This window comes from Rhipicephalus microplus, chromosome 1, assembly GCF_043290135.1.
Source record: "Rhipicephalus microplus isolate Deutch F79 chromosome 1, USDA_Rmic, whole genome shotgun sequence".
In the NCBI taxonomy this organism is placed as follows: domain Eukaryota; kingdom Metazoa; phylum Arthropoda; class Arachnida; order Ixodida; family Ixodidae; genus Rhipicephalus; species Rhipicephalus microplus.
The window spans coordinates 69,873,309-69,896,253 of NC_134700.1; the positions used below are offsets into that span (position 1 = coordinate 69,873,309).

A 22,945-nucleotide genomic window follows, 5' to 3' on the forward strand; every position below is an offset into this window, starting at 1 on the left:
ATATGCTGTGAGTGCTTCCAATCATGTTACTTTAAAATGGCAGTAATTGTTTTTGTTAGCTAAGCCTTCTCTATTTTTTCATTATGTGAAATATAGGTAGGCGTCAGCACATTACATTTACGCAAAGGCTGGAAGCTTGTGACGCATTCTTATTTTGGGCAAACAACTATACAGTTAAAATAACGCATACCATTTTAAACAACTTGATGATTAGAAAGCTATAATAGTGTGTTCTAGCGCAAAAGTGTATGTCAGCATGTGGGATAGGAGCAAAGTCAGTAGGCAAGCATTTTTTGCGTGATTTCTATTTTTTAACGCTCTGTCATGTTTATTCTTAAATACGGCCTCAAAATACGAGCTGAATTTCACACGGGCCAAATATTTGAATTTCATTTTTTGTCCGTCAAACGAATCAGTACATGTAATGCATGACTCGCCCCGGCAGTCGTGGATAGACACCCTTACCGATGTTCCAAAGTGGGGAGATGAAGCCTGAAATAAATAAAACAGTAGTTACTCTCTTAAAAACAGATAGAAAGCATTTTTTATCGTGCACTCCATGCAATGACGATAAAGCATTGAGGCAGTAAGCATAGGCATTGCAATGTTTTGTTGTTGATTTGCATCTAGTGATCTGTCCTACATTCAAAAAGAGTACGACTTGAAGTGTTTCGATGCATGGTATTTTATCTGCATTTTTAGAATGTTATGGCGACATGATCGGAAAGCAAAGAAACTTTTATGGGAGCGTGGCAAGACTGCTATAGGCAGGCCTCAACATTGTCCTTATATTTTAAAGCTTGTGTATTTCTCCGTGTTTGCAACGGGAAAGCAGGAATATTTCAAGTTTTGCGTGAATTGAAGGTAGAAACAATTAGCTAAAACAAGCTGCTGTTTGCTTCCTGCATGACTACATTGGTTCTTGCTTTGTGGAAAGAAATTCCAAAAAAGAAACCAGTAGCAACAACGACATTCAAAAGTTGCTCCGCGCCACTATGCCACTTCTCATATACTGACCTGAAAGCATGTAATTTACTGAGTACCTCAGAATTTATTCTGAAATGAAAGCATTTATCCGTTGTTATGCATTTTCTTTTTAAATGTATCCATATATTCGTCTGCGGGTATTGTGTGACGTTTACCATTTTGTTAATAACTTCTGTAAAGATGTGACGTTTACTACCTGTCTTTACAACTCCACACTTGGGATAGAGCAGACCTAAAATGGTGTAAGTGATAGCTGAAAGTGGAGTCAGACAGCGTAATTATTATTCTTGTTGAACCAATGCTAGCGTAATCAACAAATTGCCGAAAAGCACTGAAACTAGCGGACAATGCGGCTTGCATGCAGAGATACCCAAATAAGCAATATGCGACTTTCGGCCGCACCAAACATGCAGGCCACATTGACCACACCGCTTCAACATATTGTTAGTTTCAATGACCACTTGCATTGCACGTGCTTTTACCGTATGGTTGTGTTGACAGGCAGTGATGCTCAATTACATATGAATCAGCGGAGTAATACTTTGCGCAGTGCTTATTGTTGAAAGTCAAAGCAGGCACTTGATTATACTTTAGTGTTGCAAAAAAGCAAGTACAGCGATGCAATTGGCTTTAGAGCCCAATCGCACACAAAGAAGCTGCGTGCGAGAGACAACTTGCGTAATTTTGAGAAAACCACGAAGCAAGCGCAGGCCTGGTTATTTGCGACAGAGCGAAACGGCATACATGACGTAAGTTTTCTTATTGCTGCATATATATATGACGTCTTCGGCAAGCACTGTACGATATGCGTGGCACTTTTATACATCACACATTTTCCGTCAGACAGCAAGCCGAACTCCCACGCACCCTCCCTGACCGAACAATGTCCGTTTGGTTCGCTCACGCAAGGCATGGAAGAGCAACATGCTCTGTAACGTCAGCTTGGAGATTCAGCTTCGAGCAGTTGAAAGCGCTGAAAAGCTGGTCGTCAGTCGTGGACAGAACGTACGTCACGTCTTCTTGAGAATCGCGGTGGCCCAAATCAGAACTAAAATGTATGTCGATGATTTTGTTGTATTTGCAGTTGGCAACATATTATCACACTTCTTTCTTCATGCGGTAACAGCAATGAAGGCACAAAAAACTCCAAGCAAAAGCTTTTATTTCGAATGGTGATGACAATGAACAAACTTTATTCAATTAGCAGAAAGATCTTCCTCTCCTTTCAGGCACACGGGGGGGGGGGGGGGGTGCAATCTTAGACGACACCCATGATCCCGTGGGCCTTGGCGGTGTCTTCGGCTTGTCGTGTTAGGCAGGCTTGTAATCGAGAGTCAGAGCTTAGGAGCGCGGTATTCTATTCACTTCCGTCTGTGAATTCGCCTCTCATGAGGGACTGCGGGCATGCCCGTAAAATGTGGCTAAAGTCCACCGTGTTGTAGCAAAATTTACAATTGTTCGAATGAAGTTTGGGCACCCAGCGGTTCATTGTTAACAGAATGGGAATATATGCCTGAAGTAGGCGCCACGCTACTGCCTATCCTTTGTTCTATGACTAGTGTGCGGGAGGATAAATTTTCCTTCTTAGCCTGTAATACTGCGTGGTACCTCTGTAAGTAGTAACCTGCTCAATTCTCTCGTCGTCCTCTCAGCTCGACATGCAGGGAAATTCTCAGGCGCGGTCAGCGAGTCCTCGAGGTGTCTGGTATGCAGCCTTATTTCTGATTCAGAAGGAGTGAGTGGGTGCCCAGACTATATATATTGTTCGTTGGTCTTTGTGTCCAACCAATATTCTAACGCTATTTGGGATGTCAGCGTTCGTTGAAAGTTTCTCACAGCTGTCTGCGAGTCGCTAACGTTTAGTTAATTCGTTGTGGATGCTATGGCCAGTGCAATAGCAGCTTCCTCCGCCTCTTCATGCTGCAAAGCTCGTTCTCACCGAGCCGCTGACCCTATGATTTCTTTTGTAGTCCTACCACGCCGCGATGGTCTAGTGGCTAAGGTAGTTGGCTGCTTACCCGCAGGTCGAGGGATCAAATCCCGGCAGCGGTGGCTGCATTTCCGGTGGAGGCGGAAATGGTGTTGACCCATGTGCTCAGAATTGGGTGCAAGTTGAAGAACCCCAGGTGGTCAAAATTTTCGGGACCCTCCACTAGGGCATCTCTCATGATCATATGGAGAATCTGGGACGTAACACCACACATATTATCATTCTTTTGTAGTCCAGTACTGCTTAAGTCATCTTGTCATTTCTTGTGCATCTGGCCACGTCTAGACATGTTCTTTTAAGTAAATCTTTTACGTTGTTATGTGTAATTTTCGCTCTTTCAGCTCTCCCTGCCTGATCATGGTCGCGGGATATGTTTTTTGGCATCGGTAAGGTTACTAACCATTTTCTGATCTGTGTGTGTTTTGAATAAGTGCTCCTTCTGCTAACTCCCGCCTAATTCTGTGGAAATTCATGTCTGTTGATTGGCTTTCGCTACTCCTTTGAAGGGGATGATTGTACACCGAGCCGAACGCCTGTCGACACCAGCGGCGTCAGCGGCGGCTGCCTCCAGGATGCGGATTGGGCAAGCAAGTGACAGCGACAGTGAAGATACCAATATCTACTCGCTCAGTAGTGTTGATCTTTCAGATGACCGTTTACGACCTGTACGGAACCGCAAAGCGAAGTGGAGGAACACGAGGATATTCTCAGCCTCTAGTACTCAAAGTGTAAGTGAAACACCAAAGTCAAACACTTATAGCATCCTGTCTCTGCCTGCGCGTCCTGCCGTCAGCATGAAACGCCTTAACAGACACTCTGTGTCGAGGCAGTTGAGACAGTCTCTGGAAGTGGTCGTGTCAAATGAGAACGCGAACGTACCAATGAACGCCAGAAAGAATATACTGGCTGTTGACATCCTGCGTGCAAGTGCTTTGGGTGCTCTGCGCAGTGCGATGAACATAGACGGCAAACAGGTGTGCTCTCGTGTTTCTTTGGAAATTGTGTAGTAACCGACGTAATCTGCGACATATATGTGGCTATTTCAAAAAAAAAAAACGAATCACTAGTTCTTGTCAAGTCAACAACTGATGTTCCTATTGTTAATGTCACACAGCTGGGCATGTCTCGCTTTTTGAAGATTGCATTTAGGAGCACATCCCTGGTCTCCTTTTTTAGGGTGGAGTACTTCAGACATCCTGTGTGACTTTCCAATCCAAAGTTTCTCCAGTGCCTTAACTGTATGAAACATGGACATGTGAGCAGCATCTTCGAAAATTTACCGGTATGCCTCCACTGCGCTGATCCCCATGATGCGGAAAAGTGTGTCCCTACTCTCAAGAAATGCTCGAATTGCAATGGATCCCATGAAGCCGCATCAAAACATTGCCCACGTACCCAGAAGGATATTGCCATGTTGAAGGAGATGGTGCTTGATCACTCAACTCATCGAGAAGCCGCACCTATAGTCAGGGGGCGTCGTTCACGTCGACGCCGGTCTTCAATGACGCCCGCTACCTCTTTGACGCGTTGGCCGCCTCTCTCCTCATTACCACATCCTTTACTTCCTGACCACGTGTTACGGAAAGATTGATTAATAGATAAGTGGGGTTTAACGTCCCAAAACCACCATATGATTATGAGACGCCAAACTGGAGGGCTCCGGAAACTTCGACCACCTGGGGTTCCTTAACGTGCACCCAAATCTCAGCACACGGGCCTACAACATTGCCGCCTCCATCGCCTCCATCGGAAATGCAGCCGCCGCAGCCGGGGTCCAAATCCGCAACCTGTGGGTCAGCAGCCGTGTACCTTAGCCACTAGACCACCGTGGCGGGGCTTACGGGAAAGGCTGTCTAGGACAAGGCCAGTGAGCATACTGCGACAGACTGGCCTGCACTTCAAAGGGACGCGGAACTAAAAAACCAAAGGAGTTTCGTGATGGTCAGCTCGAGATCCCGGTTAGGATCTTTCCAACCAAGGAACGCAAGTCACTGTAATTATTATTTGCCACGATTCGCACACTACTGATCAGCATACAGTCTCTGCCTGCTAAGATTGCACTGCAAATTCTGGATGCCTTAATTCAGTGCTTGCTAACGTTGTATAAATACAGCGGCTCAAGCAAATTGTTTCTTCTGCACTGAACTTAAATGTGCGTTGATTTCACAATCATGTGACAGAGGCATGAAGTTCCATATTGTGGACTTCCGTCAATTCGTTCGGAGCAATAGATTCTCTATACTTGTCTCATGTGGACCAAACGTATCCACGCCATTTTACATTGTCCGGTTATGAAGCGTTTTCTTCAGCTACTTGAAAGAATGAAGCAAAGTAACTGTTTACATACGCATGGACTTGGCTTAATTACGTTTCACTTTCAGTATATTCAAATTACGAAAAACAGTACGTGTGTCTTTGTGTAAAGAAGAATGCTGTTTTATTTACAGTTAATTGTGGATATGTATGTACATCTGCTAGATTTGATTGCGAGAGGTTAAAAGACATTTTAATGAAGACCAATGGGCCTTTGATCAACAACGCTGTCTTTAGCGCCTATCACATGCTTTGGGGAAGCACAAGAATGAATGCGAGGGGCAGGACTATTGTTACATTCGCTTCCGACTACGACCATTGCCTCATAACTATGGTAACCCAACATAATTACGGGATCCCTCGTATGGCAGCTGCCTGAACCTGACATTGATGTCACAGCGCTTCTTTCACAAAGTTAAATAGTTGCGCGACATTGAGACTCATGGGAGTGATCATTAGAGACCTGATAGCAGGCAATTTTTATTTTGTTCTTTGCGTTCCTATCGTGCTATTTGATATAGGAGGATAAATTAGAGGTTAAGAAGGTCTTTTACACTGTTTTTATAGTGCCTATAAACGCCTATTTTCGGGGTGCCTGCCCAAATGCCTATGAGTGCCCCTAAATGCCTATTTCCCAAATTAGCGCTTATATGAGCGTCATTTAAGCCCTAATTTTGTTTTCGAGTGCGGTTTGAAACTGTTGTTTATGTAAAAAATGCGACATTGATATTTCGAACTCTATGAGTTTCAAATAGGTCCTCTTGTTCTAGCAACTTCCGCAAAACAACCGTTCACCACAGTGAAAAGGCGCTTGCTGGCCAACATGCGCGACAGAGCTAACATGCTGGTAGCGATTGAAGGATGAGCATGAGGAGTGCGAAAGACGCTATTTCTACGGCCATAAGTAAAAGCACGTGTCAATGTCTGCAGGAGAATGAGGAGAGAGAATTAAAAAAAATTCATAAGAAAATAAGAGTGGCGTCTATGGCCGAAGACGTGACGTCGGCTTTCTACAGACAGCTGTCCTGTGTCCTTCACGAACTGAGGAACTGCCCTGAAAACGTGTGTGCGTTGGTTGGGTAGAACAGTAGGTTTATCTGTGAAGCCGCGGGTGGCTAGAGAACAAATAAAAAACTATGAACGGCCACTCATGTAATGCTAATGTTCATTCAGTGGTGGCGAAGGCAGCCAAATGGTTATACTTTACACAGCGAAACCGGAGACAGGCACCGGGCTGTTTCGGGCTCATATGGCATACACTCACTTTATGCCTGAATACGCTTGTGGCGTAGGAGATCCTTTCTAATGTCTTTTAGCGAGAAAAATGACAAAATACAGAACAGTACGGCAAGGTTTTTCTTAATAAGCCTTTACTCAAAAAAATGACAGCTGCAGCAATACAAAAAAAATAACTAGGATGAAAAAACTATCAACGCGTCGAATTAACTTGCGGTTAAAGATCCTATGTCAAGCATTTCATAGTAAAATTTGCATTCCAACATGATTGTACCTAAACACTTCTATTCCTGCAATGATAATTAAGACTTTCATATATCGTATCACACCTAATTTTTACAATAATTTGTTTTTGTTCGTTTTATGACAGAACAAAATGGTTTCTAAGAAAACGAGTCTGCTGTATCAATAAAGGCGTGTTTTTTATGACATCGTAACCTATCTGCTCCAGCACCTTCAAGTAAAAAATTGTGATGTGCACGCGGCTTTTGTTTTGTATGTAATTTATTTCTTTAGGCATCCCTGTCTGGGAGTCAAAGAAGCGGTAGTTAGGCACTAGAAGTTCTCGCGTGCGCAATAATAAGCGTTCTACCACTATGAATTTTTAAATTACTTCTCTAAGAGCGGTGAAACCATGACGCTTGAATGCTAGCTTGAATCTCTTGCATCTCGCTCCATGCAGCTATCGCGAGGCTATGTTTTCCTTGCTCTTTTTGGTATCGTGGCTGGAAGATCACATGATGCATAGGCACCAAGAACAGCAGGCGTAAGAAACGTCACGCGCGCATAACGTTTCCCAGCCTAGTCGCACACATACGCCATCGATGTTGTGTCGTTTCGGCGTTCTCTGTGGTGTATTACCCGTTTCTGTGGGATGGATCAGTCAGTGCACTTTCTTTTGGAGAGGTCGGCATGCATAATGTAGCGTGACCATAATGCACGACGTCACTCCGCTGAAGCGTCGGGCAGAGACAACGCACGAAACACAAGCCAGGCATTGTGAGGACTGGCGAAGGCATGATGCAGCAGCGAAGAGAAGAGCAACGCAAACAAAGTGGGGTAGTAGTCGTAGTAATATTATTATGTAGTAGTAGTTGTAGTACATAGTGGCATTAGTACTCTCGGTTGTATGTGTAGCTTTACGTGAAAATAACCACGATATGATTGTGACAGATGCAGTAGTGGACGTCTCTCGAAATTTGGCCATCTGGTGCTGTTTACCGTGCACCAACATCGCGCAGTACCCAGGCATCTACTTTTTTGCCTCTATCTAGATGCGATCGTCCCGGCCGGGATCGAACCCGCGACAATCGAGTCAGCAGCGGAGCACCTTTGTATGTGGTCTACCGAGATGCGCGCGAAATGAGGGCCGATCAGTGTATAGCATCTCGCGGCCATTGAAAACAAAATAAAATATTAACAAGCTGACAATCTATTTGCGGGTTTTTCACTTTTCTCAGCTTTCATTCGTAATATTCACTTTGAAAAGGTAGCGCAAAGACACGTATAAAAGAAAGACATAGTGACCAAGAACGATGTCGTTGTTTTTCCTCTCTCTCCGCGCTTCCCTTTCAAAATGATATGAAGCAGCTAGGCCAACTCAAAGGACTCCTCATCCATGCTACACAACAGAAGACACAAATTACACATTCCAACTAGAATATTGTCATGTGCAATACTCCTAATACGTAGCGTTTACACTGCAGGACATCATAGGGAGACGGAACATTTTGCATCTATTTTTGTAAATATAGCTAGCACTTAATAAAGTTCTGATGAAGATTACTTGGTGAGCGACGTCAGAACACCAATGTCAACGAAAGGAGTGACGTAAAACCAGGAGCATTCCTTTCGGTACGTCACTCGTCACTTGCCCTTCTCGGGGCGCACGCCCACGAGAAGGCAAGTGGCATTCAGTAGAAATTTTGTACTTTTTCTTGACATGTAGCGTGTAAAATCTTAATATAGATAATCCAGAGTACTCAATGCATTCATTACAGTTGTCAGCTCGAAATTCCCAAAAGTAGTGAGGAGCCCTCTAAGCGGTCCACCGACAGGGGAGAATTAGATCTGGCATCACTCTCTTTTGGGGTATCAGTGGTCTAGTTATTTGCTCTTGTGTTGCCCTTCCCAGCCACGACGAAACAAAATGGACGCCGGAGAGTGTTGATTGAACGGTGCACACTCGGCTCGAAATGCTACATTATAAAATTGAAGACTGAATTCTGCGAATCGCGCGGGAAACGCATGCCTATATTCAACCGTTGGTTCCTTTCGGTGTAGTAATTGGCACTGACTGGGCAATGTTTACGTCAAGTGTTGAAGACGCTTGCCAAGAAGACGTTGCCTGCAGCCTAGAAAATACCACAGTGGAAGCTATGCAAACATTCAAATGCAAATTATCATTGTGGTCTAGGATAACGGAGTTTGACACTGAACTGGAAAGATTACGAGCTACACTCTGGCGCGCTGAATGACGATACTGACGCACAAAATAAATTTACGACCTGAGAGTACAAGGCAGCTCCAGGAAAGGACTCAATGACGCATTGACAAGCTGGAGAGCAAACGCTGGAAAGCAGCCCGCGAATCTCTGTACCCCATAAGCCGCCGTTTTATATAAGGAGAACATTCTGTGGTCTTCGCTACTCACCACAGCAACGGCACCATTTTAACTTTTGGACAATCTATCATAGAAGAACAGAACTCGAGCTGGCTGAGGAATTTTGCACGAGAGTTGCCGGGATTATTATGAACGAGAGCATCGGCACCGCAACCGTTTCTGAGACTCGATTACCAGAAATGAACATTCCATTTACCATTGAAGAACTCAAAGGTGCTTTAGTTACTTACAAGAGCACGTCATTGGCAGGTCCTGGTGTTATTACTTATAGTGCGTAGGGACATCTTAGACGAGAACTTTTACCATGCTTTAATAACTCATAGCTCAGAGGCAGTGTTCCCTGAGAGTGGAAAAGAAATCAATTTTTACCACTTCTGAAACCAGAAAATCCCCATTGGATTTGACAGCGTATCGCCCTATTGCCCTTGCAAGGTGCCTCGGAAAAGCGATGGAAAGAATGGTTTTGTTTCGTCTTGAGTGGTGCTTGGAACGGTACACCAACTAACAATCCTGCATGGCAGGCTTCTATCGGGGCCACTCCTCCACCGACTGTGTCTTTGACTTATCGACACTTGTTCAGCAAGAAAAAAAGTAGCAAGTGTATATTAGTGACACTGTCTTTTGACATGAAGGGCGCAAATGATAATGTAGCTCACGATGTAATCCTCACTTCCCTCGAAGCAATGGACATCGGTGCACGAATTTTTCAATGGACAAAAGACTATATAACTGCCAGGTGCTTTTTTTGTGCAAATAGATGATGGCAATACGACCGAACATCACACCTACTGTGGCGTACCTCAGAGAGTTTTCTTAAGCTTCACCTTGTTCAATGTCGCCCTCATTGGTCTGGTTGACGTTCTGACAAAGTTAGTGTGCCCATCCATATACGTCGATGATATTTGCCTCTGGAGTGCGGCAGTTACTCGTCCTCAGATGCGTTCGCGAATACACCGGGCAGCGATCCTCACAACAGTCTTTGAAAAATAAGGCTCGACTATATAAACTGTAAAGTGCACACTTTGAGTGCGTTCACACGCAAATCAATGAAGCCATATGCTGTTTACATCAACGGGCAGAGTGGTAAATATGCACGCACGCATCGTTTCCAGGGCATAATAATCCACATGAGTCTATCGTGGAGCCAGCATTGCGCGTACTTGAAGAAGAGATGGCCACGTATTGTGAGTAAGCGCGGCGGCAATGACAAAATGCATCACTCAAACCCCTTCTTGTTTGCCGTCCAGTTTATGCTTTACATGCTGCTTTCTTCAGCTGGACCGACATCGGGCAACTCATCAATGGATTTTCAACGCCTACCCACGAACACTAGACATACCGGGCCTTATCATCGGGCACCGGATGGCGTTGGCGGTCACTTCCCAGCGAACGGTGCAACATCGTCCGAGACCATGACGTCACGGAGCTGCTACTTAAGAGACTGTCTTGGCGAGGGATCTTTCAGTGGGCGCGGCAGCAATGACAAAATGCATCGCTCAAACCCCTTCTTGTTTTCCGTCCAGGTGAGAAAGCGATTTGGCAAATGCTTTCGTAGCTGTTATGTATTCCTGGTTTTGCTGCCGTGCCCACACCTCTTGCTTGAATGGTTCTGTAATTTATAGTCTTCCTTGCGTTTGTTGCTGCTGCTGGCGGGGAACGTCAAGACTAATCCTGGGCCTCGTGACAATGTGCTTGAAGAACAGCTCAAAATATTTGCAAAGAATATCCAGGAGATAAACAATGAAAAAATGGTGACCAACCAAAACCTTGCAGCTATAGATAAAAAGTTAGAAAAAATACGCAAAATGGAATAGCAGGTACTTGAATGCGTGGAAAGAATTGATAAACTTGAAATTATGGTTGTATCTTTGACCAAAAAAATTGACGACTTATATAGCAGAGGCCGTAGGTCTAACCTCGTTGTGTATGGTGTCAAGGAACTTGAAACTGAAAGGCACCAGGGTCTGCTTGATGCTGTTGAAAAAGGAATCTTTGAAGATAAGATTAGAATAAAAAGGGATGGCATAGAAAGAATTCACGGTCTTGGGCGACGGAACGCTACTGGCAGTCCTAAAAACAGACCTGTAATCTTAAAGTTACTTGACTATCGGGATAAACACAATATACTTAAAAATTGCAAAAAGCTAAAGGGAACGGAATTCTAAATTAGCGAGGATTTCACGCCCGTAGTCAGAGAAATTAAAAGAAAGCACTGGAAAAGAACAAAGGAACACCGAGACCAGAAAGACAAAGTTTTTTGACTTCCGATAAAGTTAAATATAATATTCGCCTGTACACCTGAAATGACCAGAGTAACGATACAGTGGAAGTCGCAAAAAAAAACGAAAGCAGGGACATTGAACAAGCCGGGCGACCTCGAAACCGCCCTCGACGCTAGTTGTGCTTAACCTTAATGCGTGCAGCCTTATCATTAAAAACGAAAACTTTGAAGCAAGCCTGATTGCACTCGAACCCGACATTATTTGTGTGACTGAGACTCGGTTACGTTATAATATTGGAAACTGTGAGGTGGCTCCACCGGGCTATTTCATTATCCGAAAAGATAGACCAGCTAGAGGCGGTGGTGTCGCCTTGCTCCTAAAACAAGGCAAAAGTTACACATTGATGCCACACGCTGCGGGTGTAGAGGCGGTCTGGTGTAGGATTCAGCTAGGCCAGAATAAAGTCTGTGTTGGTACGGTATATAGACATCCAAGCCGAGGTGTCATATCTTGATCAGCTTCTAGATTATATGCAAGATCACATGGCGGGGAGCGGCATAATAATGGGAGGAGATTTCAATCTCCCCGACATTAATAGGAACTCTCTATGCCCATCAAGTGTAACAAACAATATATTGCTAAGTCTTTTGTTCACTTTCAACTTTACCCAAGTTGTTTCTCAGCCTACTCGTGTGCAGGGCACTTCAAGCTCCATCTTAAACCTCGTTTTTTTGAGTGATTTCTTTTTGAAAGGGAAATACAACGTCGAAGTCCTTGAAGGAATATCTGACCGTGATATGGTTTTGTGTACACTAACACTTCCAGAAAACGTTGCTGAACGTTGTACTAGAAAGTCCGTGTACGTCTTTAACAGAGCAGATGACGATGCCATTATGACCTACCTAGCCCATGAGTACTACAACTTCCATGAACTGGTCATGATGGCTCGGCTGGCTTAGATGAGATTTGGCTCTTGTTCAAAGCACATGTTATGCACTACTTGAGGCAATATATCCCACAAAATCAAAAGAACACTAACTAGTACAACCCATGGATCACGCGCGATGTAATTCACATAAAACGAAGAATAAAAAGACTGAGGAAATCTAACAGGGTCCTCCCGGACCCGGACTTTCATGAAAAAGTAAATTCATTAAACAGGCTACTAAAAGAAGAAACAAAGTTAGCAAGGCAGCAATACTGCTGTACAACGCTTGGCAACTTTATCCAACATTCACCCCTAACTTTCTGGCGATATATTAGATGTAAAGAAAGCAGTGCAAAACCACTGTCTCCCAAGGAAGAAAAACAACAAGCAGAAACGTTTAACGTTTTTTTCAATTCCGTATATGTTCCTGAGAATGGCCTTGCGCATGCCTACAGGCCAGAAATATAGAGAGAAATGAGACGCTAAGTGCACCAGTCATAACCGAAGAAGCGTGCTTTCACTCCTATTGAAGTTAGACGATAAGAAGTCCACCGGCCCAGACGGAATCCCGAACTTCTTCCTGAAACGCTACGCTTAACCCGTAAGCAAATACTTATGTCTTCTTTACAACAAGTCTGTTTCAGAACAATGCCTGCCAGCCGAATGGAAATTGGCAAAAATAGTGCCTGTCTACAAATCTGGTAATCCTTCTTCTCCGTCTAATTATAGGCCTATTTCTCCCACATGTACTTGCTGCAAAATTTTAGAGCATATTATACTAAAATATATTACCCAGTTTGTCGAGGAAAACAATGGTCTCTATCCCCATCAACATGGCTTCGGAACTGGTCTGTCTACCGTTAGCGAACTTGTAGAAATCCTGCATGATCTCGCTAAAGCAATAAACGACCAGACGCAAATAGACATAATTCGACTAGACTTTTCAAAGGCATTTGACCGTGTCTGCCATGCCAAGCTTCTTCAAAAACTCAGACATATTCTAGGGGATGGACTAATCTTCCGGTGAATTAAGTGCTATTTAACTGACCGCCGCCAATTTGTCCAGATAGGCGCCAGCACTTCTGAAGTTATGCCGGTGCTTTCTGGAGTACCTCAGGGTTCAGTTTTGGCTCCTATCCTGTTTCTTTTGTTTATAAACGACATAACTTGTAGGGTTCAATCTAAAATTAGGTTATTTGCAGATGACTGCGTCCCGTATAAAGAAATACAAAGCCAGCAAGATCAGATAAGTTTGAACAATGATTTCGCCTTGTTAGCACAATGGTGCGAGAGTTGGCAAATGGTCATCATCTTCGATAAAACAGTTGCAATGAAAGTAACAAAGAAGAAATCCAAACTTACTTTCCCGTATGGCTATGATAGCATCATCACCCCGCCGCGGTGGTCTAGTGGCTAAGGTACTCGGCTACTGACTCACAGGTCGTGGGTTCGAAACCCGGCTGCGGCGGCTGCGTTTCCGATGGAGGCAGAAATGTTGTAGGCCCGTGTGCTCAGATTTGGGTGCACGTTAAAGAACCCCAGGTGGTCGAAATTTTCGGAGCCCTACACTACGGCGCCTCTCATAATCGTATGGTGGTTTTGGGACGTTAGACCTCACATATCAATCAATCATGATAGCATCATCCTTAAAAAAGTCACTCAGTACAAGAACTTGGGCGTCGTCATATCGTCGGATCTCGGATGGTCGGCGCATGTAGATCACGTGACTGGCAAAGCGATGCGGAAGCTAATGTTTTTAAAGCGTGCCTTGCGATACTCGACAACAGAAAACATGCTCTTGGCCTATGCGACGATTATACGCCCTATCTTAGAATATGCGAGCGTGGCATAATTCCCGTATACCCAAAAACAAATAGCCACTATTGAGGCCATCCAGCGCAAAGCCGCGCGTTTTATCTGTAACAGATATAGGCACACCAACTCGCCTACGCAAATGCTGACAGATATTGGCCTTCACACGCTAGCCAGTCGTGCGATGCTATCCCGCCTCAAATTTATGTACCTAATCCTACACAACAAACTTAAAGTTGATGCGAACACATACATTTATTTCAACACTTCTAGAGAAACCCGTCACAAGCATCACCTTACACGGCAAGAATATTTATGCACCAACAATACCTTTAGTTCTTCGTTTTTCCCGCGGGCAGTGCGAGAGTGGAATGCTTTACCCGAGACGGTGGTTGTGCAGCCCACTGTCAACAAATTTTACGAACTTGCTGGCCAAGCCGTTCTATCAGCTACATGATAGCGACGTTATCAGGATTGTACTGATAATTGTCCTCCCTGCCAGTACCTTTGTGGTTTAGAATGATGGAACTCGGTACCAACTTTTTATGTTGCGTGCTTACCTTTTTCTTTCTTTGTCGTGTTTTTTTTTTCAGAGTGTGCACATGTGACTGATATATGTGCCTCGTTAATAATGTAGGTCCATAATTGTTATCATTTTATACCATAATTTTTTGTACCATACAATTGTATAAGTATAAGAATATAAAATGTTTGTTGACACTTTCCAAACCACTATTGTAAAAATCCCTGACGGGATTGACAGTATTGTTGAATAAAACAATAAATAAAAAAATAAACGGGCAGAGTGGTAAATATGCATGGACGCATCGTTTCCTGGGCATAATAATCGACATGAGTCTTTCGTGGAGCCAGCATTGCGCGTACTTGAAGAAGAGATGGCCACGTATTGTGCATATATTCAAATTCATGTACGGGAAAGCATCGTCAACATGTGTGGCCTTCATGCTACATATGTACAGGGCCTTATTTCTGGGTTTATCGCCCTACAGTTTGCCGGTACTGACAAATGCTTGAATAATATCTTAATTCACTGGAGAGTTTGCAGAGCCAGGCATAGCGTATCTGTCTAGGACTGCCGAGATGCGCTTCTACCTATGCCACAATCATGCTTTTCGAGAACCACCCGGTCAGGACATAAACGTTGTTGATTGCCTCAGAGCACACATTTGACATGTTTGCCGTGTCCCCGACCACCACGTCGCCCTTCTACCATCCGAAAAACCACTTGCTACGTTTTCAGACATCATAACCAAGCACCTAAACCGCATTTCGTCAGGATATACGCCAGCTACGAGAGTTGTAGGTCTCTTATGGCGTATCGATGAGCCACAGGTACGCCTTGAAATTCCGTATATCAGAAAGAAAAGCGATCACTTCAGAGTAGCGTTGAAGCAAGCAACACTGCTATAATTACATAAGCTGTACTTGCACCGAAGGCAGATATATACTGATGGGTCGGTCTCATCCAGGTGCTTATCAGGTACCCCTGTGATTCCGGCGGACAATGAAATTTAAGTTGTCGCATATGGCTACGTCTACGGCATTTGAGGTTGCTGCTATAAGAACCGCTTTACCATACCTCGTTCAAGAGCATCCAGGAAAGTGGGTCGCAATCCACAATTCGAAAGTAGCAATTCAGAGTTTGCAATTCACCATGCGTAAGAGGAATCACTAGCAATGCGTGTACAAAATAAGATATTGCCTGTAAGGTCTGACGTCTATGGCCAGGGAGGTGAGTCTTTTTTGTCGCAAAAGGGCACGCTTCCCAAAGAGCTGATTGTCAGGAGACAATAATCCCGGCGTAAGGACGCCCATTCGGGCAAGAAGGCTATGGTCGATCGCAGCTTTTGAAAACCAGCGAGGTGATCCCCAGCCAGCGAAGTGCCGGCGGGTGACGTGAGGACAGCTTGTATATCGGCACCTATTCATCCGGGGATTAGTACGTGGGACGGCTGTCACGCTGGACAGCGTAGTCATCTCGCAACGATGGCAGGAGGCCTACAGTCGAATGGCACCACCATTGTGTGCGTTCGCACAGTTCGAGGAACGTAGTGTGCAGGCCGGTCCTTTCGTCCCTCTCACTTCGACCGAGCGGTCGAGTGCTTGAATAGGAGAGCGACAACAACAAGTGTTTAGTCTGTACAATACACCGACTGAATTGCTTTGGTTGGCCGTGAGGAGAATCGGGAGGGGCAACCGAGGGGTTAAAACCTGGCTCCCGTTTCTTCACGGTCGTTCTGGTCACAGTAAAGATGTGTTCTGCAGCACTATCGGCTCTGCCGAGGCAACATGCGACGGTTCCATCGGTGAAAATGTTTTGTAAATATGTACATAAGTTCCTATACATAAATCAAGTTGTTGCAACGTATCGAAAGGCGCTGGTGTCCATCCTTTACAAGCAGCAGCTACAACAAGACAATACGGACACTAAGCAACCAACCTTTCACTCTCTTTTACAGCAACAGACACTACGCAGATAAAAGAGCTCTGCTCAAGAGAACAGAGGGAGTGGGCAGAAGGTTGAGTTTTACTAGCGCAGTCAGACAAGATCGAGACAACAACGACAAGTAATGCTCTGCGTTCCAAGGATTTCGTCGTGTTGCGGAGAACACGGAAGACGAAAGCCAAGACAGCGGCTAGTCCAACAAAAAAGCAAGCCACCAACTTGAGTAGGCTGCGGCGTGGCAACCATCGACCCGAGGAAGTCAGCGGGCTAGAAACTGTCATAATCAATTCATCAGTCCGGCGACAACCCTGGCAATATCGGGCGATGACGAGCATCTGAAGGCGGACAAGGCAAGAGAGCAGTGAGCAGCGACTCTACAAGTGGTGAGTCCTCTGGTGTTCTTACATCTCAGGGGTGCCGCTGCCTTTCTTGAGTTTTAAGGCGTCCTATGGACACGAGGTTTGCCCACGTAAACCCGGAAAGACTAGCGCAGGCCATGAGTTGTGAGTCGGGAGATGAGAGCGATTCGGCAAACCAGGGAGAGGGTAGTGCGCGGGAGTGCCAGAGAGATGACCATTTCGGAAATCTCACGCCAGAGGGTAGACTGCAGGAATTGCGGTTGGAGATGGCGAAGCTGTCGCAGATGATGGTTGGAAGCTCTTGGTGGAGCGGACCTGAGCTCGGCAGACGAGATTGGGGTAGGGAACTGAGACGCTACTCAAAGTTTCTCACTGAAGTGTTACCCAAAATTACAGCCGAGGCTGAAGCACTAGTGTGCATTGAGCCCGTGGAGAGTGTCCTAGAAGTGTACGATGTACCGGGAGAGTTTCGGGGACGTTTGGTTTGCCGGTTGGTAGCGGAGACAGTCCTAATTTGGTCCACACGGCTAAGCCCAACAGAACATAAAGATTACCAAGCAATCAAGCAAATGGTGCTAGACGAGCTCAAACTTTTGGCAGGGGAATATCTAAGAAGATTCTCGGGGTCAGGGAAGCGTGCGAACGAAGGGTTGAGACCTTTTTCGACATGTTCAGAGAGCTGCCTCGACTTATACCTTAATGCGAGGGGGGCGTCGACATTCGAGGGCGTGGTGAAGCTTTTGGTTGCCGACCAATTAAAGAAAAATTTGTCGGAGGAGGCCATGTGGTGTGTCACACTCCAAGAAGGGAGAAAGTGGATGTGCACTCCAGAGATATCCGCGTTGCTGCGAACGTTTGAGGAAGTGCAGGATTCGGCCAGCGCTGTGAGACAGGCGAGTCAAAAGCCAGCGGAATTGCAGGGCGCGAGCAAAGCTAGAGCTCAGATTGAGACAGCAAAAAATAGCGGTGCCGGAGAATACCTTGGCGCAGAAGGAAAACGTAAGTCCAGGGCATGCTGCAGTTGCGGTAGTGCAGGGCACCAAAAAATGGAATTGCCCTCAGAGCCAGAAATAGCCGACGAAAGGGTTCTGGGCGCTGAGAGCGAGAGCTTATTGGCGCGCGTTTCGATGGGAGAACCGGTGGTAGAGCATGGTGACCCTATCACAGTGTCACTTGATTGTAAGAATAGGCATATCAGAGTGGTTTTGAACACGGGGGCGGAGATCGCTGTGTTGCGAGAAAGCGTGATCGCACTGGAGATGGTGAAGCAGCAAGGCACTATTACCTTAAAATCTGCGTTCGGTGATAGAGTGAAAGTGAAGCTCGCGGTGGTGCCGTTTACGATTTCTAGCGAAAGCAGCATCAGCACTGACCCAAAGGGGACGGTTTCCGCGCTTTGCGCGATAGCGGACCGGCTTACAGCACGAGCGGAATACCTGCTGTCAGAAAAAGCGTGAAAATCGCTTTAAAATGAATGCACTTTCGAGAGCATGTCGAAAGGCGCGGAGGAGACAGGCGGCACACGACTCACGCCGAAGAGTGGCCCGGTAAACACGGGCAAAGAGCGGCAGTTCGAAGCCGGGAGCACTGAAAGCCAGGGGGAAGCCGCGATTATAGAGGGTATGATTGCTGATGCTGTAAGGAGCAGGAATGCCGACAAACCCCAGGGCAGCCGCGCGTCGCCTTACAGATCGCAAGCGGTGGGTAGGAAAGGTACAGGCGCACCCGAGGAGTTCCGCGAAAAGGAGCATGCCAAGGTAACACCGCAGATAGTCGATGAGGACGCGGAAGTGGAAGGCACTGTTGAATGACAACACGAGTGTTTGTTCATGACACAGAGGCCGGCGGAACCTCGAGAGCTGGAAGACGCGAAAGAATTGCGCTTTTGTTGCCGAAAAGTTAGGTAAGTTGACGTATCGTTCGAGCAAGGCGTGGAATTGAGCGATGCTGAGTATGAACCGCGGCCGGCTGCAGCGTGTGCTGCAGGTACTTGCCCGGGTTCCGATCGGTCGGCCGATGCCGGAAAACGAGACCCTGAAAGTATTAGTCGGCACAGGGTGCAGTACGACGGCCAACCTAATGCGAGTTCAGGGCGGCAACTAGAGGTTCTTAAAGAAGAGAAGCTAACCCGAAAGAACATGCGTACCCATAGGATCATAATGGGGGAAGTGGGGAGACTTCTCGTGTGAGAACAGTGTTGCGTGGAGTTTCATTCCGAGAGCTACTTAGGGCGTGTTGCAGGTTCCCCTTGTCGGGCGCCTGATAGTGAGGAGCTTGCGGTAAACAAGGGTTTGATTCTGCCAACCGTAGGGATGAATCTGATAGAATTTAAGGCACCGTATGGACACTACCTAAGCTACGGGGTCAATTACGCGGAGGTAGCTCGGCCGTTTTCTGGACTAGCGGTAGAGCGGGTCGCGGAAAAGATTGTGTGGGCGGATGGGGCGTCTCGGCGGCAGGGAGGTACACTGTGCGAGGCAGCGCCATAGATAAGAGTAAATCTCAAACAGCCTTATTGGCTCGTAGTGAACTTGTCCATGCCCACCTCTGAGGTCTATCGATCACGGCAGCCGAAGAGCGACGATCAGGTGACGATCAAGTTTGCACGACACTGGTTTTCTCCAACTCAATGCCGCAAATCCTTGTCAGTCAGCTGGAATTCGGAAGCGTTCGATTTCTGGCCTTTCAGCGCACTGAAGACCATGATCTTTGGCCACTACCCACTATGTTTTCCGCCGCATGCCCACTGTCGAAGGCACGTAATGGTCGCTCAAGAAATGGCAGCAGTTCCTTATGGGCCGTTGAAACACTAGAGAACTACGCACGTGGTGGACACTTTATTAGTTAAAAGTGACGTGCGCGAACCTGGAGACGTCTGAACATCACCATGCACGTAAATTTAGATGTGTGTGTCTCAGTGAAGTGTCTTTTTTCTTGTGTTTGTGTAAGCAATAAGGAGTTATGGTGTCTGGTATTTAACTTGAACAGCACCATGCGCGAAACGGTGCCCCACCGTGGTGGTCTAGTGGCTAAGGTACTCGGCTGCTGACCCGCAGGTCGCGGGATTGAATCCCGGCTGCGGCGGCTGTATCTCCGATGGAGGCGGAAATGTTGTAGGCCCGTGTGCCCAGATTTGTGTGCACGTTAAAAAACCCCAGGTGGTCGAAATTTCCGGAGCCCTCCATTATGGCGTCTCTCATTATCAAATGGTGGTTTTGGGACGTGAAACCCCACATATCAGTGTCATGTGCGAAAGGGTGTGTGTACTTTGGGGAAGTGTTTATTGTGTGCTTGTATAACTAGAAGCATGCAGGAGTTGAACGATTGTACTTGTGTACACTGCGACCTCATTTCGTTTTATTTTTCTTCTTTTTGTCGTTGCTTTGTGGTGGCACCCGTTTTTTGGGGCCCCGAGGTATAGGCAGAGAGAATATTGCACGCGTTGCAGAAACGTCTCTGTCATTCAAGGAATTGCAGATTGTGGCTGCAGGGTTGAACACATTCAGCGCCATTCCTTTATGTTGTGGGTATTCGCATAGCTGCATTTGAGCGCTTGTGCGAATCTTGGGAAGGGCTTGTAAGGTCTGGCGTCTCAGGCCAGGAGGTGAGTCTTCTTTGTCGCAAAAGGGCGCGCTTCTTAAACAGCCGATTCTCAGGAGATCATAATCCCGGAGTAATGACGCCCGTTCGGGCAAGAAGACCGTGGTCGGTCGCCGATTTTAACAACCAGCTAGGTGGTCCCCGGCCAGCGGATTGCCGGCGGGCGAAGTGAAGTCAGTGTATAGACACCCATGTATCAGGATTACAGTCCGCGGGATGGCTCTCACGCTGGAGAGCGTAGTCAACTCGCAGTAATAGTAGGAGGCCTACAGCCGAACGGCGCCACCATTGTGTGCGTTCCCACAATTTGCGGAACGTAGTGTGCAGGCCAATTCTTTCGTTTCTCTCTCTCCGACCGAGCAGTCGAGTGCTTGAATAGGGGAGCGAGAGAAGAGGATGGCAACAAGTGTTTAGTCTGTCCAATAAACGGACTGAATTGCTTTGGTTGGTCGTGAGGAAAATCGGGAGGGGCAACCGAGGGGTTAAAACTTGGCTCCCGTTTCCTCATGGACGTTCTGGTCGCAGCAAAAAGTGTTCTGCACTATCGGCTCTGCCGAGGCAACATGCGACGGTTCATACGCTGGAAGAGTCTTGTAAATATGTTCATAAGTTCCCGTACATAAAGTCGAGTTGCAACGTATCGAAAGGTGCAGGTCTCCATCCTTGACAAGCAGTAGCAGCTATGACAAGACAAGGCGGACACTATCCAACCAACCTTCCACTCCCTTCTACAGCAAAAGCCGCTACACAGCTGAGAGAGCTCTGCTCAAGCGAACAAAGAGAGTGGGCAGAAGGTTGAGTTTTACTTTGCTTTCATCAAACTCCACCACGAGGGCATAATATTATATATCAGCGACTGCCTGGGCATATCTGTATTACTCTAACTCACCTAGCTGATGATGCAGCCTGCTCAGCCCATAAAAGAACACGTGTGGTCCCAATTCCTCTGTGAAGGACCGATGCGGCAAGACAACTTTACTTGATGACTCGAGATCCTACACACACGCTCTGATCATCTACCCACATTCAAAGGTGTAATTTATATGAACTCGATCCTTCGCTCAAGCTAAAGCTACCATCGCAACTTTCCCGCTCAGATGCATCACTGTTATGCTACCTTTTGTTAGGTGTTGCATATACGAAGTCGTACTTCTTTTGCATCGGTAATGCAGACACCTCTACATGCGACTCCTGCTGAGCTATAGAGGCCATCGAACACGTCCTGTGGAGCTGCACTTGTTACGATACCCAACGATGCGAGCTCAAGATGGTTTTGAACCACCTAAACTCTACACCATTCTCAATGCAGAAGATTCTCGGACCTTGGGCGTGTGTCTCAATAGGCAACTGGTGATATAGGCAATCACAGGGAACTATTGGATACGACTGATTCCGCTTCGACACGCCACACAGCTTGGAAGTGCATTTCTGTACCTCTTCATTGAAAGCAGCACCTCTCCGTGCAACGTATACATGCTTTACAAGCAGGTGTTTTCTTTCTGCTAATTGTGACTACGACGATGACAAGGTACGAAAGCAATGAACGGGAAGGAAACTTTTTTATCGCACCAAAATGATCTACAATGGTATTATGGTGCTCGAGAGTACTGTCGGTTCGGCCTGCGGACCAGTTGATACAAAAGGCAGTTTTCATTGTATGATACGCTACTGCCGATAAAAAAGCACCATTTTAAAGATCTCAGGGGATGGGGTTAACTGTAGCAGTGAGCTAAGAGTTCATTTCGGGATCACAGATGCGGCCGTTATTATCGGTCGATCGGCATGGAGCGAATACCTTATCGAGTGCATTCGGATATCTTCTTTTTTTTCTAGCCTTCAGAGTGCTGAAAGAATTATTTTTTAGTCGAAGCCAGATGCTTGTTTCAACGCTGATCCTAGTCAAGCTGCGCTGCACGGTGGCACATAAACAATACAGTTAGACATAGATTGTGCGAAAGAATCGAAACCCTGCGCTTGTTTAACGCACTTCTTCCTTTGTGTGCCACTCTGGCGCACAGTTTGACCAAGGAAAACGCAAATGGACTCGTCCAGAGCTTTTTGTAAGCTTACTCTTGAGTGAAGTTTTCGCGTTTGTTGACATATATATATGGGTACAATGGTCCGCGCTCATCTTGTATGGCAGGTAGAGTTTTGCCCAAGAGTTCCAATGATATTTTAGCTAGCCATGCCTCCAGGAAAATTTATTTTTCAATATAGTATTCGCAGCGAATTTTCGCGTAAGGTTTTTTTTTTGCGGAATACACACGTACTCGTGAAGAAGTGGTCTTCGCACACTCTAGCTCCAACGTTAGGCACCCAAAGGCTTGCTGTCGCTGTGGCTCTCTTCACAGCCACGGCCCATCTCATTTTGTTTTTCATTCTATGGGAACCAATACATACGTTTGCCT

General features: G+C 46.1%; 1 protein-coding gene across 2 annotated transcripts in view; it reads right to left on the reverse strand.

Annotated features, from left to right (window-relative positions):
- Positions 1–22,945, reverse strand: part of Pburs (bursicon subunit partner of burs) — a 63,774-nt gene that overhangs the window by 4,329 nt on the left and 36,500 nt on the right. The window contains exon 3 of one of the 2 annotated variants that reach the window (XM_075877001.1): positions 466–492. The exons of the other annotated variant lie outside the window; for it this stretch is intronic. Coding sequence (XP_075733116.1) covers positions 466–492 — 27 coding nt within the window. The remainder of the gene's footprint in view (positions 1–465; positions 493–22,945) is intronic. 2 annotated transcript variants of the gene reach the window in all.